Source organism: Nelumbo lutea, chromosome 3 (genome assembly GCF_056320005.1).
Source record: "Nelumbo lutea isolate HS-2025 chromosome 3, American lotus-T2T, whole genome shotgun sequence".
Classification (NCBI taxonomy): domain Eukaryota; kingdom Viridiplantae; phylum Streptophyta; class Magnoliopsida; order Proteales; family Nelumbonaceae; genus Nelumbo; species Nelumbo lutea.
The window spans coordinates 113,422,825-113,435,645 of NC_142686.1; the positions used below are offsets into that span (position 1 = coordinate 113,422,825).

Sequence of the window (12,821 nt, forward strand, 5' to 3'; positions counted from 1 at the left end):
GACCTCATTTCCTGTTCATTCCTATCTTCTCAATCGCCAGATCAGAACTTGTTGATGTGATTCGCCTGCTAATTTTCTTTGTTGTATTAGTATACAACAGATGCTATGATTTAAATTTCCGCTAGTAAGTAATAGATAATAAGAAAGTTTTCATGTTGCAGGCAAGTTCGTCTTTGATAAAGTCGAGAAAACCTACTGATGCGAAATTGGATTATTCACATATCACGGTATGTTTTTACACTTGTATGATGTATTTTGCGCGTAACACATTGTATATTGATCTACAAGTAATCTGAGATTTAACATTTCAGTATATTTTATCTCCGGATTTATTATGCTTGCTTAAATACTTATACATGTTTGATTGTTTGAAGGAGGTATACATATTTTTCTTTCTATGAGAGCCTCCAAGTTTATTGATCAATAACACTAGAGAAGCATAACCGTGATTGAAGTATGTTGTGGTGTGGTTTTGAAGTCTTAAAAACCAATTGTCTCAAATTAAAAACCAACTTTGTCATAGATAATGACATTATTGACATTTCCAGGAAGAGAATCTTTACTTACAAACTGTTTGGAGTTGCAATTTATATTTGCCGTTCTGGAAGCTAATCTTGATCAATGTATACTAATTCAGTGTTGACATTGCCTTTTTACATTTTTTTTTGATAAATGAGTGAAATTTTATTAAACCAGCAAATAAGAGTTACATGCAACCCGGGGAAAGGCACGAGATGCGACCTTTCCTTTAAAGCTAGTTACAGAATTATAAGTACAAAAGAAATTACACTGAAGCCCAAAATAAAGTATCCCTGAGAACCCCTTGTTTTGCAAGTGAATCAGCCAATGAGTTTGCTAATCTGCCTACCCATTGAACTCTGATTGTCATATTCCTTGTTAACCATTTAACCTTTTTGAGAAGATCTCTAAAACCCCAAGTCACAGTGTCCGGATCCTTCAGCCAACCCACTACCACCTGGGAATCCCCTTCAATAATCAGATGCTCTATGCCTAGCTGATTTGCAAGCTGGAGTCCTTGTACAGAATCAAGTAATTCATCCCTTAAAGAGTCTCCCACATCCGCAGGACCTGAGTACAAAGATATAATGTTACTATCTTTGTTTCTCATCACTCGTATGCCTGACATTACCTTTTCACATTACAGGTAGAGCTTCGCACGGTGGATGGATTAGTGAAGGACAGGACACAGTGTGCTCCAAATGGTTACTACTTTATCCCAGTATATGACAAGGTACTGTTTCCCATTTCTCAAAATATAAATCTCTTATTGCATTAAATGCTGCTTATAATTAAACATCTTCATGGGCATTTATGCTTGGCAGGCATGCATATCTATGTATGTTATGTATGCCACCCAAAGTGATAAGTTCTAGGCTTTCATTATTAAGCTTTCATAAATACCTATTTTCATATCTTTGTAGACGCCACTTATAATAACAATGATGATGATGCATATTGGTAGTATTTTCCCTTATTGGTTTATGAAAATGTTATATCAGATATTATCTTATCTTTGAGTTTGATAGAAGGTATGCTTAAATTTCTTTTTTGATAAGTAATTAACAAATTATTAAAAAAGCAAAAACAGGAAGAGTCTTGTAGCCCAAACAACATCTGCATAATCCAATAAAAGGACAACAAAACACCCTACTAACAACTCTGAAATTGATATTGCTTAAATGGCAACAATCATTGTTCATATCTTCAAGATCCCAAAATTGATAATGCTTTTCCTGATTACTTATACGGTTATACCTTTAGTTATTGGCTTATTGCCATGATGGGATATGGGGTTTGGTGATTTAATGATGTGAAACTTCCCACTGGTTTATCCGGCTAGGAATTTTGGAGAGGACGCATATGTTTGGAGTGCTAGTTTGTACGAGTCCCACCATGATTATCAGTTATTAGATAAAAAAAATAAAAAAATGGTATTGTAGACTTTTCCAGTTTTCAAGCGAATGAGTGATAAACATGAGCGGTTGCATGGGTAATCTAATAGTGAGTGCTTTTATCTGATCATCACTTGTATGTACTTCTCTCTCTCTCTCTCTCTCTCCCCCTCAGAGTCTTGCAGTCTTGTGGGCCTGAATTATTTAGGAGTGCATCTAACAATGCTTATGTTATGCATGAGTCTCATAGCCCACTAGATATTGGTTTTTAAACAACAAAAATATGTTTTATTCATAAAAAAAACAACAAAAATATGTACTAATATAAATGATATATTGTGGAGTTATTTTTAATATTAGAATCTTCATTGAAGTTGACAGATTATAATTATTGAAAAAGTTAAGTAGCTTAAAATATGAGCTAAAGCTGCCTATTATTGTTAGGTGGCTATGTATTTTCTTTTAATTGATACAACCATTCTATCCATCAAAAGTATCTTCATACTTGAGAAATATCCTTATTTTCTTCTATTCATGTCACATCTACATAATTCCTGGAAATCTTAGGTGATGGTGTAGTTTAATGTGGATTAACAATGACCAAGAAACAGTAGTTGTAGGTGGACCACTCCACACAACTCTTATCATTTCATTGAGAGATGGAGATTGTGCGTCATCCATCTGTCAACTGACTTTGATTACTTTCCAAGGACCATGGCAGGGGCTTATATGTTGTGCATCACAATCCTGCACTATTTACAGTAGCTTCTCAGACATATAGAAGTGGTAAAGTAGAAGAGCCTGCTCGAACTTGCTGCTTTGGGCAGTGGATATTCTTTGTGTTCATAATATTGATGTAACAGCATTTCTGAAAGGAGGCATTATCTTCTGATGGATTATTACATGGTGTTCTGAGTTTTCTGAACCAGTGTTTTAAAAGTGCAAGGTGCAAAAAAAAAAAATGCAAGGGGCAAATTGTGCCTGAGGTGCTAGGTGAGGTGTGCGCCTTTTTGAAGCAAGGCACATAAATACAAAAAAGTCCAAAAAATTTCAAACGATTGCCAAAAAATTAGAAAAAAAATGCAAAAAAATATTAAACATAATATTAATAAAGAATATGAACTTAAGTTATAAAAAACCTATTATCTAAAATTAAATTACATAAATATAGCATGTAAAGCGTATTCAAATGAAAATTTAAAAATAAAACCAAACATGGGAAACATTTTCAAGCATGCAAAATCCATAATCTTTTTATTTCCTCAGTTGCATTACTTAAATAGCTAATGTGATGTACAACATCTTGCATTCCTTATTCTATGAGTCGTGTTTGTACCAAGCTCCTCGAGGCAAGCCCAAACAAGTCCATGTTAGGGTCTTAAATTCTTGATCCCTTTACAAGATAAAATGATTTTACAATTTTAATTGCCTTTTAAGAAGACATTTTATTAAGATGAATGAATGAACAACATTAGGAAATAGGGGGTTCTCGGATGCAAGGTGCACACGTTGGCTGAAGCGCAAGGCGAACCAGGCATACTCATAGGTGCACCAGGCATGTACCTTTTGAAAGTGCTGCGCCTAGGGACTGGGTGAGGCCCATGCCTTAAAATGTGCCTCGCTTGAGTGCCTAGGCACACCTTTTCAATCACTGTTCTGAACGCTCCTCAGAAGAGAAAAAAAGTGATCCATGCATACTACAACTTTATTATGATCTATTATGAATTATGATCTTTAAGTCCCATCCTTGTCTTTTTTTTTCCCAATTATAAAACAAATTATGTGCATCTTTATTTTTGTTGCTTATTTTTTCAAAAGACTTTATAAACACTGCCAAACTACTTGAATTTTGATTAACACTCATTAGTATTTTCATAATTGTCATTCTTATGATAACTATTTTCGACAGGGCTCTTTTGTCATCAAAGTCAAGGGACCTGAAGGATGGTCATGGGATCCAGATCAGGTAAACAAGTTTGTTCTCTTGACCATTTGTGCATATTTTAACTGTAAATTGCTTGCCCTCAAGTATGGAACATGATTTTACTTGCAGGTTCCTGTTATTATTGATCGAAATGGCTGCAATGCAAATGCAGATATTAATTTTCGATTCACAGGGTTTGGCTTATCTGTTTATGTCATTATTTGGTTTTGTATATGTGGGAATTATATTCTGTTTATGTCTGTCATACTATGTTTAGCTCCAATTAAATTATATATTGTAGGTTCACAATATCTGGAAGAATTATGGGAGCAGTTGGTGGAGAGAGCTGTTCTTTGAAAGATGGAGGGCCTTCTAATGTGAAAGTTGATCTTTTGTCACCCCAGGGGGATCTCATTTCTTCTGTTTTGACATCTTCAGTAGGAAGTTACTCATTCAGAAACATTGTTCCAGGTTGGAAGTTCTCATAGTTTTGTCCTGTTGGATGGCTGATAAAATTTTTGTCAACCTGAGAATTCTTTTTTTTTTGATAAATTGGGTTAAAAGGAATTCTTATCTTAACAGTTTGTTTAACTTTTGCATGGTATGCTGTTGCCATGCACATTATATAAGATTGATACACATTTAGAATGTGAAACAGTTGTTACTTTTAGTGTTTGGTTTTTGGGTTGAGATTTTCCTGACAATATTAACATATATTTTTAGGATTTTGGTGCTCTTTTGACTCTGGAAATATGTGGATGCAGGAAAATACAAGCTAAGTGCTTCACATTCAGATTTTGATGTTGAAGTTAGAGGTTCTTCAGAGGTTGGATATATATGTATATATATATATATATTATAATTTCTTTCTTGCCTTACTTTCTTATTTTTTAAGTATTTGATCTGATTCTCTTTAATAATGCCTACATCTGCATATCACTGATTACTTAAAAGAATGTTGCCAGGTGGAATTGGGTTTTGGAAATGGCATAATAGATGACATCTTCTTTGTCCCTGGATACGATATTCATGGGTTTGTTGTTGCTCAGGTAATTCTATATTTCTATCAAAAACTTCTTGTTGTATAGAAATTACGTATTTTTATGTTTCTTTGGCATCTGGGTTTGTTGTTGGAGGTTCTAGGCAATGTTGTAAGACTTGAACCGGACTGGATGGTCAGACCATTAAAAACTTGGGAACTGGAAACTATTCTGGTTTTTATATCCTCAGTAGAAGTGTTCAAAACTAGCTGGGTTTTAATGACCCAGCCGGATTCAACAACCCGCCCGGGTTAGTAAATCACGGGAAACTTAAAGTGAGAAGGGTAGGATTTGAACTCATGACAGTGGATATGGCTTTAAATAGAACAGATTGGCAAAACAGGATTCATGTAGCCGACCCCATGTGGTTGAGATAGGGGCCATAGGGCATGGATGGTGATGATGATATTATTGATAAAAAACAATGATGATGATTATGGTTGATACATGTATATTTTGAGTAAAATGTGAATGGTGAGACTTGAATCCTGGTTATTTGTGGCTGAAAACAAGGATTTAACCATCTGGCCAATATCTTCATGTGTATTATAATTACAAAATAGGGCATGGATGGTGATGATGATATTATTGATAAAAAATGATGATGATGATTATGGTTGACACATGTATATTTTGAGTAAAATGTGAATGGTGAGACTTGAATCCTGGTTATTTGTGGCTGAAAACAAGGATCTAACCATCTGGCCAATATCTTCATGTGTATTATAATTACAAAAAAAAATTCTAGGGGCCAAAAAACCTTCATGATTCTGGGGTTTGATGTTGTGCTGAAAGTAAATTGATCAAGTTAATTCTGGGTTAATTGCAATTAATGTGAAAACTAACATGTTAATATGGTTATGTTCTCATCTCTAAGGGGAGGTAACATCTTGTGCCTCCTCTTATGGTGAATGTATACTTCCTTCTTTTATTAATTAAATCATTATTTGTTTATAAAAAAACATGTTGTCTACAATTCTACATTTTATATGCATTGTTAAAGTTATAAAACCCCATATTTGCTAATGTTGGTCATTCATTCATCCTTATAAAAGATATTTTTAAAAGACACTTAAAGTTATAAAACCTTTCTTCTTTATAGGGATTAAGAATTTAAGACCCCAATATGGACTAGTTTGTCCTTGCCTCAAGGGGCTTGGTTGGGGGCTGGGGGCGGAGCCCCTTGCCCAGCTGATAAACACACACAAGAAAAAAAACAGAAAAATGCATAGATTTTCAAAAGGCGCATGCCTGGGCTGAAGCGCAAGGCACACCAGGCACACACTTTTTGAAAATACTCCACCTGGAACCTTTTATTTTTTTGAAAAAAGGTAAGGTAACTTTTATTGATGAAACAGCATACAAATTACAAAGGGCCTTTCCACTAAAGCCCAAAACCAAGAGTACAAAGAAAGTTAGATCTCCCCAGTCAGCAGCTGGGCTCCTAAAGTCCTTGGTTGTGCATACCCTAAAATGCACCTTGCCTGTGTGCCTAGATGTTCCTTTAAATTTTAAATCACTGCTAGATTATATATTAATAATAAAATCTTTTTGATCATTGTTCCTGATCCACCTGGGGGGTTGCAATTAAGAATGATGATTATGATACATCCAAAGTAACTGGTTCCCTTACCTTCACTTTGTCATTCTTAATGAAGGATTGGTTAAAATTGAGAAGTGCACATAATGTGTTTTGTTAAATAATGTATATGAGAGATAAAAAAAGCAAGCTTCGTAAGATGGCTATAAGACTTGTAATGTTATATGCAATAGTGTTGGGAGTCATTAGGATGCTGAGATGTATGAGTGACAGACTAGGAAGTATATAATTAGAAATGGACAAATCAGTTAACACTAGGAATAGCGACATTTTTTGATAAGATGGTCTGGCCTTGTGCAAGTGTAGGTTTCTCTTGATAAACCTAATGATATCATGTTTTGTTGGCAGGGAAATCCTATCTTGGGAGTCCACATTTATTTATACTCAGATGATGTACAAAGTGTGAATTGTCCTCATGGATCTGGTAATGCCCCCTGGCAAAGAAAGGCTCTCTGCCATGCCATATCTGATGCAGATGGAAAATTTATATTTAATTCAATGCCTTGTGGTAAAACTCTTGCCAGCGTGATCTCTCATTTTTCTCTTCTTTGTATATAGAGTGCTTTTATTTATTTTTTGTCCTTGTATATGCATTTTTGCATTTTTGTTGATCTCTTCCAGCTATTTGTCCATTGATAGCCCTGTATGAATTTTGTGAACATGTGCAAGAGATGCTATATATAGTTTTAGATAAGATGACAGTTACTTTATTTCAACAGTTTAATTTAACAATGTTGGAGCCATCATCATCTTCTGAAGTTCACTTAACAACCATAAACATTCTATACCTACTTTTCCTCTAGAATATCTGACTAGCATAGGCTAATAATCGGAATCAACATTGAAGGATCAGAGGCAACTGAGTTTTATTAGATAGGTTTGGGTGAGTTAGAGTAGAGCTGTAAATAGGTTGAGTTTGTATCAGATTTAGATATATTCAAATTCAACCTGACTATGCATTTTTTACTATCTGTCACTATCTGAGTTCATTTTGAATCTGATTAATTGGATGTATTTTGGATCTGGATCAGATTTTGGTATTATCTTTTCATGGTAAAATCAAGTAAAAATAGCTGATGTTCAAACCTTTTGGATGAGTGCAGCACTTGCTAACGTATATTTCTAATAATGTTATATAAAAATACATGGCAAAAATATTACTCAATTGGTTTTGGGAGGTCCAAATTAGCTATGAATATAAAGGTATTTGGAACTTTTTCTTTTTCCATTTTAGATGCAGTTTGACCCCCCAGTGGCTTTGGACTTTGTTGACCTCTTCAAGAGCTACCTTTTCTCTCTATCCAAGAGGAGAGGAATGGTAATATGGAGATGCACTAGGGTTGTGGTGAATTGGAAAGTTAGGGTAGAAAGAAACATTACAATTTTTCGAGCTGGGGAAGGAGGTTGTGTTCAAAGAATTTTTTGCTAGCAATAAAAAATAAAGAAATATTAGATTTTTTCAAGATAATCACTGCACCAAAGAAGCTCTTATTTGAGAATTATCTCTATAAAAGTTGCACAACATAGGGTGAAGTCTATAGCTGTGCTTGCTCACTACTCTGCTTATGACATTTATCAGATTTGACAAAGTATGATATGATTTTGTTTGGCAAGGAATATGCTATACAATTATACTTGGAATGGATCCTATGTTTTCATGACAGCATCAGAATGAATTTTAATGAATGCAGTCTAGATAATCTTGGAGAGTCAGGTATGGGGGGGAGGGAACCTTTAGGAACAACCAAGGTAACATGATGGCCATATATTTAAGTTCTATAGGATATGGAAACTCTATAAGGACTGAATTACTAGCCGAGAATAGCTAAATTACTTCTACAAGAATTTAGTTGTGGAAGGAGATTCCAAGGTGGTTGTGAGGTGATTAAAGAACACTAGACAGGTTCCTGGATATGCAGAAAGTTCACGAGGAAATTACGACAATTATCTGGAGAAATGGCACTCAGCCATCAATTGGTTAAAAAATCAACCAACAGTGTAGCTGATGCTTTAACAAGGCAAGGAAAAACCAACTGCTTTGGGGCTCAGTCTCATAGGAGACTCATTTTAGAGTGAAATTGAGAATATGCTTGGGGTAGATAGGAGGACCTGGTCTACCATTATGGATGCAGGGCATATCTCCCATATACTGTAAATCGTAACATCTAACTACTCTTTAAGTGAATTATTAAAGATTGGTTTTGGTTGCTGATCTGCCTGGGGGATTGACAAAAATGAAGTAGATTGACCATGTCACAAGAGAAACTTACCTATTGAATGACATTTGGCAGCAATCTTCATTTTAAACAATTCTCACACATTTACTACTATAAGACATCCATCTGCTTCTTCTATGTTATGTTACCTATTAACTGGATGAAAAGATCCACAGGAGTATCTGGGTAAAATTCAGTAGAACCCCATGCACAACAAAGGTTATTGGAAGTCAAAACTAATTTCTCAACAATGATAAGTTGTCAGTACAATATTAGGAGTTCGGATCTGCTATCAACACAGCTTGCAACATGATCTATAGCCACATACCTCGAACATGAATGCCGTACACCCCATTAATGTCAACATACAAGTGTGAAACATGTCTGAGATGTCTGACTAGAGATCATGTTGGAAGCTATATTTGTTTATTCTTTGTTTTGTATGTTATGTTTGACTGCATATGGAACTGCCATCTTTATTTGTCCTGACAAATGTAATTGCCTCTTATATGAAACAAGTCTCAGTTTCTGTAGCATCCTTACAGGGGTTTATGAGCTTGTACCTTACTACAAGGGTGAGAATACAGTTTTTGATGTTTCGCCTCCTGCAATGTTGGTGTCTGTTGGGCATCATCATATTACAGTCCCTCAAAAATTTCAGGTAGAAGGACTATTTGTAGCTTTGCATAGTTAGAATTTGGATCTTCTTGTTTTCTCCCTTGACTAAACATGTTCCATTTTTATATGAAATTGAGAATATTCTCTTTTTATGAAGCCTTCCTATGAAAATATGCATCTCCAATTACTTAATTGTGTATTGTGGGTTTGTTCAGGCCCAAAATACAGTGGTAATAAATGGGATATTCATTTACATTTCTCATATTCACAATTCCAAAGATGCAGTTGTGAGGAATGGTTTTTTAGTCTTAGTTGTGTATAATATTAAATAGAATCTATTAACTCTACTAATAAACATTTATACCAAAAAATGATTTTTAATTTTAGATAAAACTATAGAAACAAAACTGTCAATAATGTAATAATTATATTAGTAATTAAAAATTTGCATATTATATCTTAGAAATTTTAACCGATTTGATATATTTTAAATTGAAATTATATTTTTTATAAATTATTAATTGATATTCTAGTTTACATTTGAGAATTCAATATTTAATTGACTTTTTTGTTAATGTAAAAAATTAAAAATAGTAAAATAGAAAATAATTGATATAATAATTAAAATATAATATGTGCATATGTTATGTGTCTTGGACTCTTGATTGATGCATTATCAATAAAGTAGTGTGATATTTATGCATCCTGCTATATTAATTGTAATATATTTTATCATATATACGAATATACCATTAAAATGTACATTTCCTCTGTATTTATACATTATTTGTGACTATTTGATTTTAAATTTAGTGTTATTAATATATTTATGGAATTTGTATGTGTTTCTCCACCGTATCTAAGTGCTTCCATTTTTTTTTGTTCGTATCCATGCGTTTCCAAAGCGTATCCACATCTGCATCCGCATCCATATCCATACCCGTAACCGTACCCGTACCCGCATCCGCATTCACATCAGTATCACATCTGCTTCCATATCCAAGTTGTTTGATACGGTACTCGATACCGATACTTTTATCCTTGAATCTTGGAATTTGGACCCATAGACAAGCCATGAGAGAGTGGTGTAACTTTTAGATGGATTAGAAGATCATATCATCCAATGGTTTGGTTGACAGTTCCAAAGAAGGGTCAGTCAGCCATGGGGAACCCTTCTAGGCTGTTTTGTAAGCGGCAGTCTGTGGGGACAACACTCCTTAATTTGGGTGCTTGTCTCTTGCACTATCTTTATTAATCTTTGATTGAAACTTACTGTCTCCAATAAAAAACTATGTTCCTTAACAATTTTTGGACGTCTAAGCAGCATTTGTGAAGATGATTAATGTAAATCCTTTTACCAGATGAGAGAATTGATTTAATCTTGTTCAGTAAAAAATGAAGTCTGAAGATCACATTTTTTTTCCTTTTCCTTTAATACAAAACTTTTTAGTCAAAAAAAAAAAGAAAAAAGAAAAAGAAAAATAAAGAAATAAAAAAGAAAAGAAAAAAAGGGAAAAAGAGAAGCAGGCAACAAAATATCAAGTCCAATTACCAATTACTGCATATGTTTTTGGATTTCCGTTAACATTATTTGTAGCATCATAGCATCATCATATATCCTTATGATTTTGTGCAGGTCACTGGATTTTCTATTGGGGGCCGGGTAATTGATGGAAATGGTGTTGGAGTTGATGATGTTAAAATAATAGTTGATGGTCAGGAAAGGTCTATCACAGATAAACAAGGATATTACAAGCTTGACCAGGTAAGAATGCATGCAAACAGGAACCGACAAGATGAAAGCAAATGGCTTACAATTATCCTTGATATCCTATGAGCCCATTCCTCCACTAGTTGGTTTTAGAGCAGCTTTTTCTATTGTTTTACAATGAGAGCTTTTGTTTCTTTCATGTCATTGTTCCCCTCTTCCCTTTATTTTCTTTTTAAATCTGTTTATTGGAGTGGTTTGAATAAAATGGGGAGCATTTAATATTGTTGGTCATATTCGTATGCACGTGATAACATCCTGCTTCTTTCTTTGATTGGTTTGATAACATTCTGCTTTGTAAGTTTGGCATCTTTGGTGCATGGAATAAGGAGGAAAGCTGATTTGGTTTTGTGAGTTTAAGCTGAAGATGTTTAAATGTTTTCCCTTTTCCTACTATATAATAGTAGTAGAGCAAATGGAACTCATGCTGCATTCGTAAAATTTAAGTTTTTATTAACAAAAATAATGGAGACCCTTGCTAATGGTTTTTTTTTATCAGTTTTCTAAGCATACTAGCTCATTGATTTCATGCAACTAAATGCTAACTATGTGCCCAGAGCATTTTATGTTGTTATTGTTGTTATTGCTCTCTCTCTCTCTCTCCCTCCCGTGAAAAGTTAAGGTAAAATTGTATTAAAAATGATACCACTTTATGCTGTTGTTATGCAATTTTTCTTGACTCTTGAAATTTCTAATTGGTGCTAATTAAGAATGGTATCACTTTAGTTTAATATGCAGTATACAAATACATTGCTCAAATTGTGGCTGATTGTGTCTTCTTCATCCTCCTCTAGAATCATTATTCAAAAGGAGTGGAATTGGAGGAGTATATAGAAACTATCAGAGAGATGTTGCTAATTATTCAGGTCCTGTTTTATTCAGTGACTCCACAAGGGATGAGATGCTAGAGATTCTTCAAGGGTTGAGATTGGGTAAAGATTACATATTTACATGAGAAATGTGGTGGTAGAAGGAAATTCCAGGACTCTAGTTGGGTGGTTAAAGGTGGATAGACAATGAACCTGGCAGCACAGGCATATTTTGAGGGAAGTCAAACATCTAGCAAGGGAAATTGTTGTATCTATTAAGTGGGTACTTAGATCAGCAAGCCTCTTGGCAGATTTCTTGCTAAGTAAACCGATCAAAAAAGATTTCTTGCTAAACAACGGGTACATGGGTAATACTTGTTTCAGGGGGTCAATGGTGAAAACAACTCATAGAAGCAGAGCATATGTAAGAAATGGGATTAGATAGTGTAGGTTAGGCTAACAAGGGAGACTCTCTTATATTGTACATAGCATTCCTTTACCACAATCAATACAAAGTTCCTCTGTTATCAACAAAAAAAAGTATACAAACACATGTATGGTGCTGTTCAGCAGGAATATTTATGAATAGTGGGCATTCTTCTCTTCAGAATTTTTTGCATAAACTGTTAAGGTTGATGTCAGAAGAAGAAGAGAATTGAATGGGTGTATCCATTAATATGATAAAAGAACGATCCTGATGTTGAATCGAATGTATATACCTTGATCAATATTTGTTCTTAGGGATGTTGAATAGATGTTGTTTCATGAGGTCTTCTATGACTATAGAGCTGGCTAGAAAACTTCCAGTGGAAGAGAAAGAAAGAACCTAGAAATTAGAATAACTCAATTCATTCATTAGCCATATTTTTACACTTAGATATTTGTAAATAGACACTATATGGTTGGTCAAGAAAAGTAAATTGCAATTCTGTT

The 12,821-nt window shown here is 34.3% G+C and overlaps 1 protein-coding gene across 1 annotated transcript in view; it reads left to right on the forward strand.

The window, feature by feature from the left end:
• The window catches only part of LOC148867741 (Carbohydrate-binding-like fold), a 37,730-nt gene that overhangs the window by 570 nt on the left and 24,339 nt on the right, over positions 1 to 12,821 (forward strand). The window contains exons 2-11 of the mRNA XM_088977114.1: positions 162 to 227; positions 1,166 to 1,252; positions 3,823 to 3,879; positions 3,967 to 4,031; positions 4,139 to 4,308; positions 4,602 to 4,663; positions 4,803 to 4,886; positions 6,826 to 6,985; positions 9,239 to 9,354; positions 10,948 to 11,076. Of these exons, the coding sequence (XP_088833240.1) occupies positions 162 to 227; positions 1,166 to 1,252; positions 3,823 to 3,879; positions 3,967 to 4,031; positions 4,139 to 4,308; positions 4,602 to 4,663; positions 4,803 to 4,886; positions 6,826 to 6,985; positions 9,239 to 9,354; positions 10,948 to 11,076 (996 nt within the window). The remainder of the gene's footprint in view (positions 1 to 161; positions 228 to 1,165; positions 1,253 to 3,822; positions 3,880 to 3,966; positions 4,032 to 4,138; positions 4,309 to 4,601; positions 4,664 to 4,802; positions 4,887 to 6,825; positions 6,986 to 9,238; positions 9,355 to 10,947; positions 11,077 to 12,821) is intronic.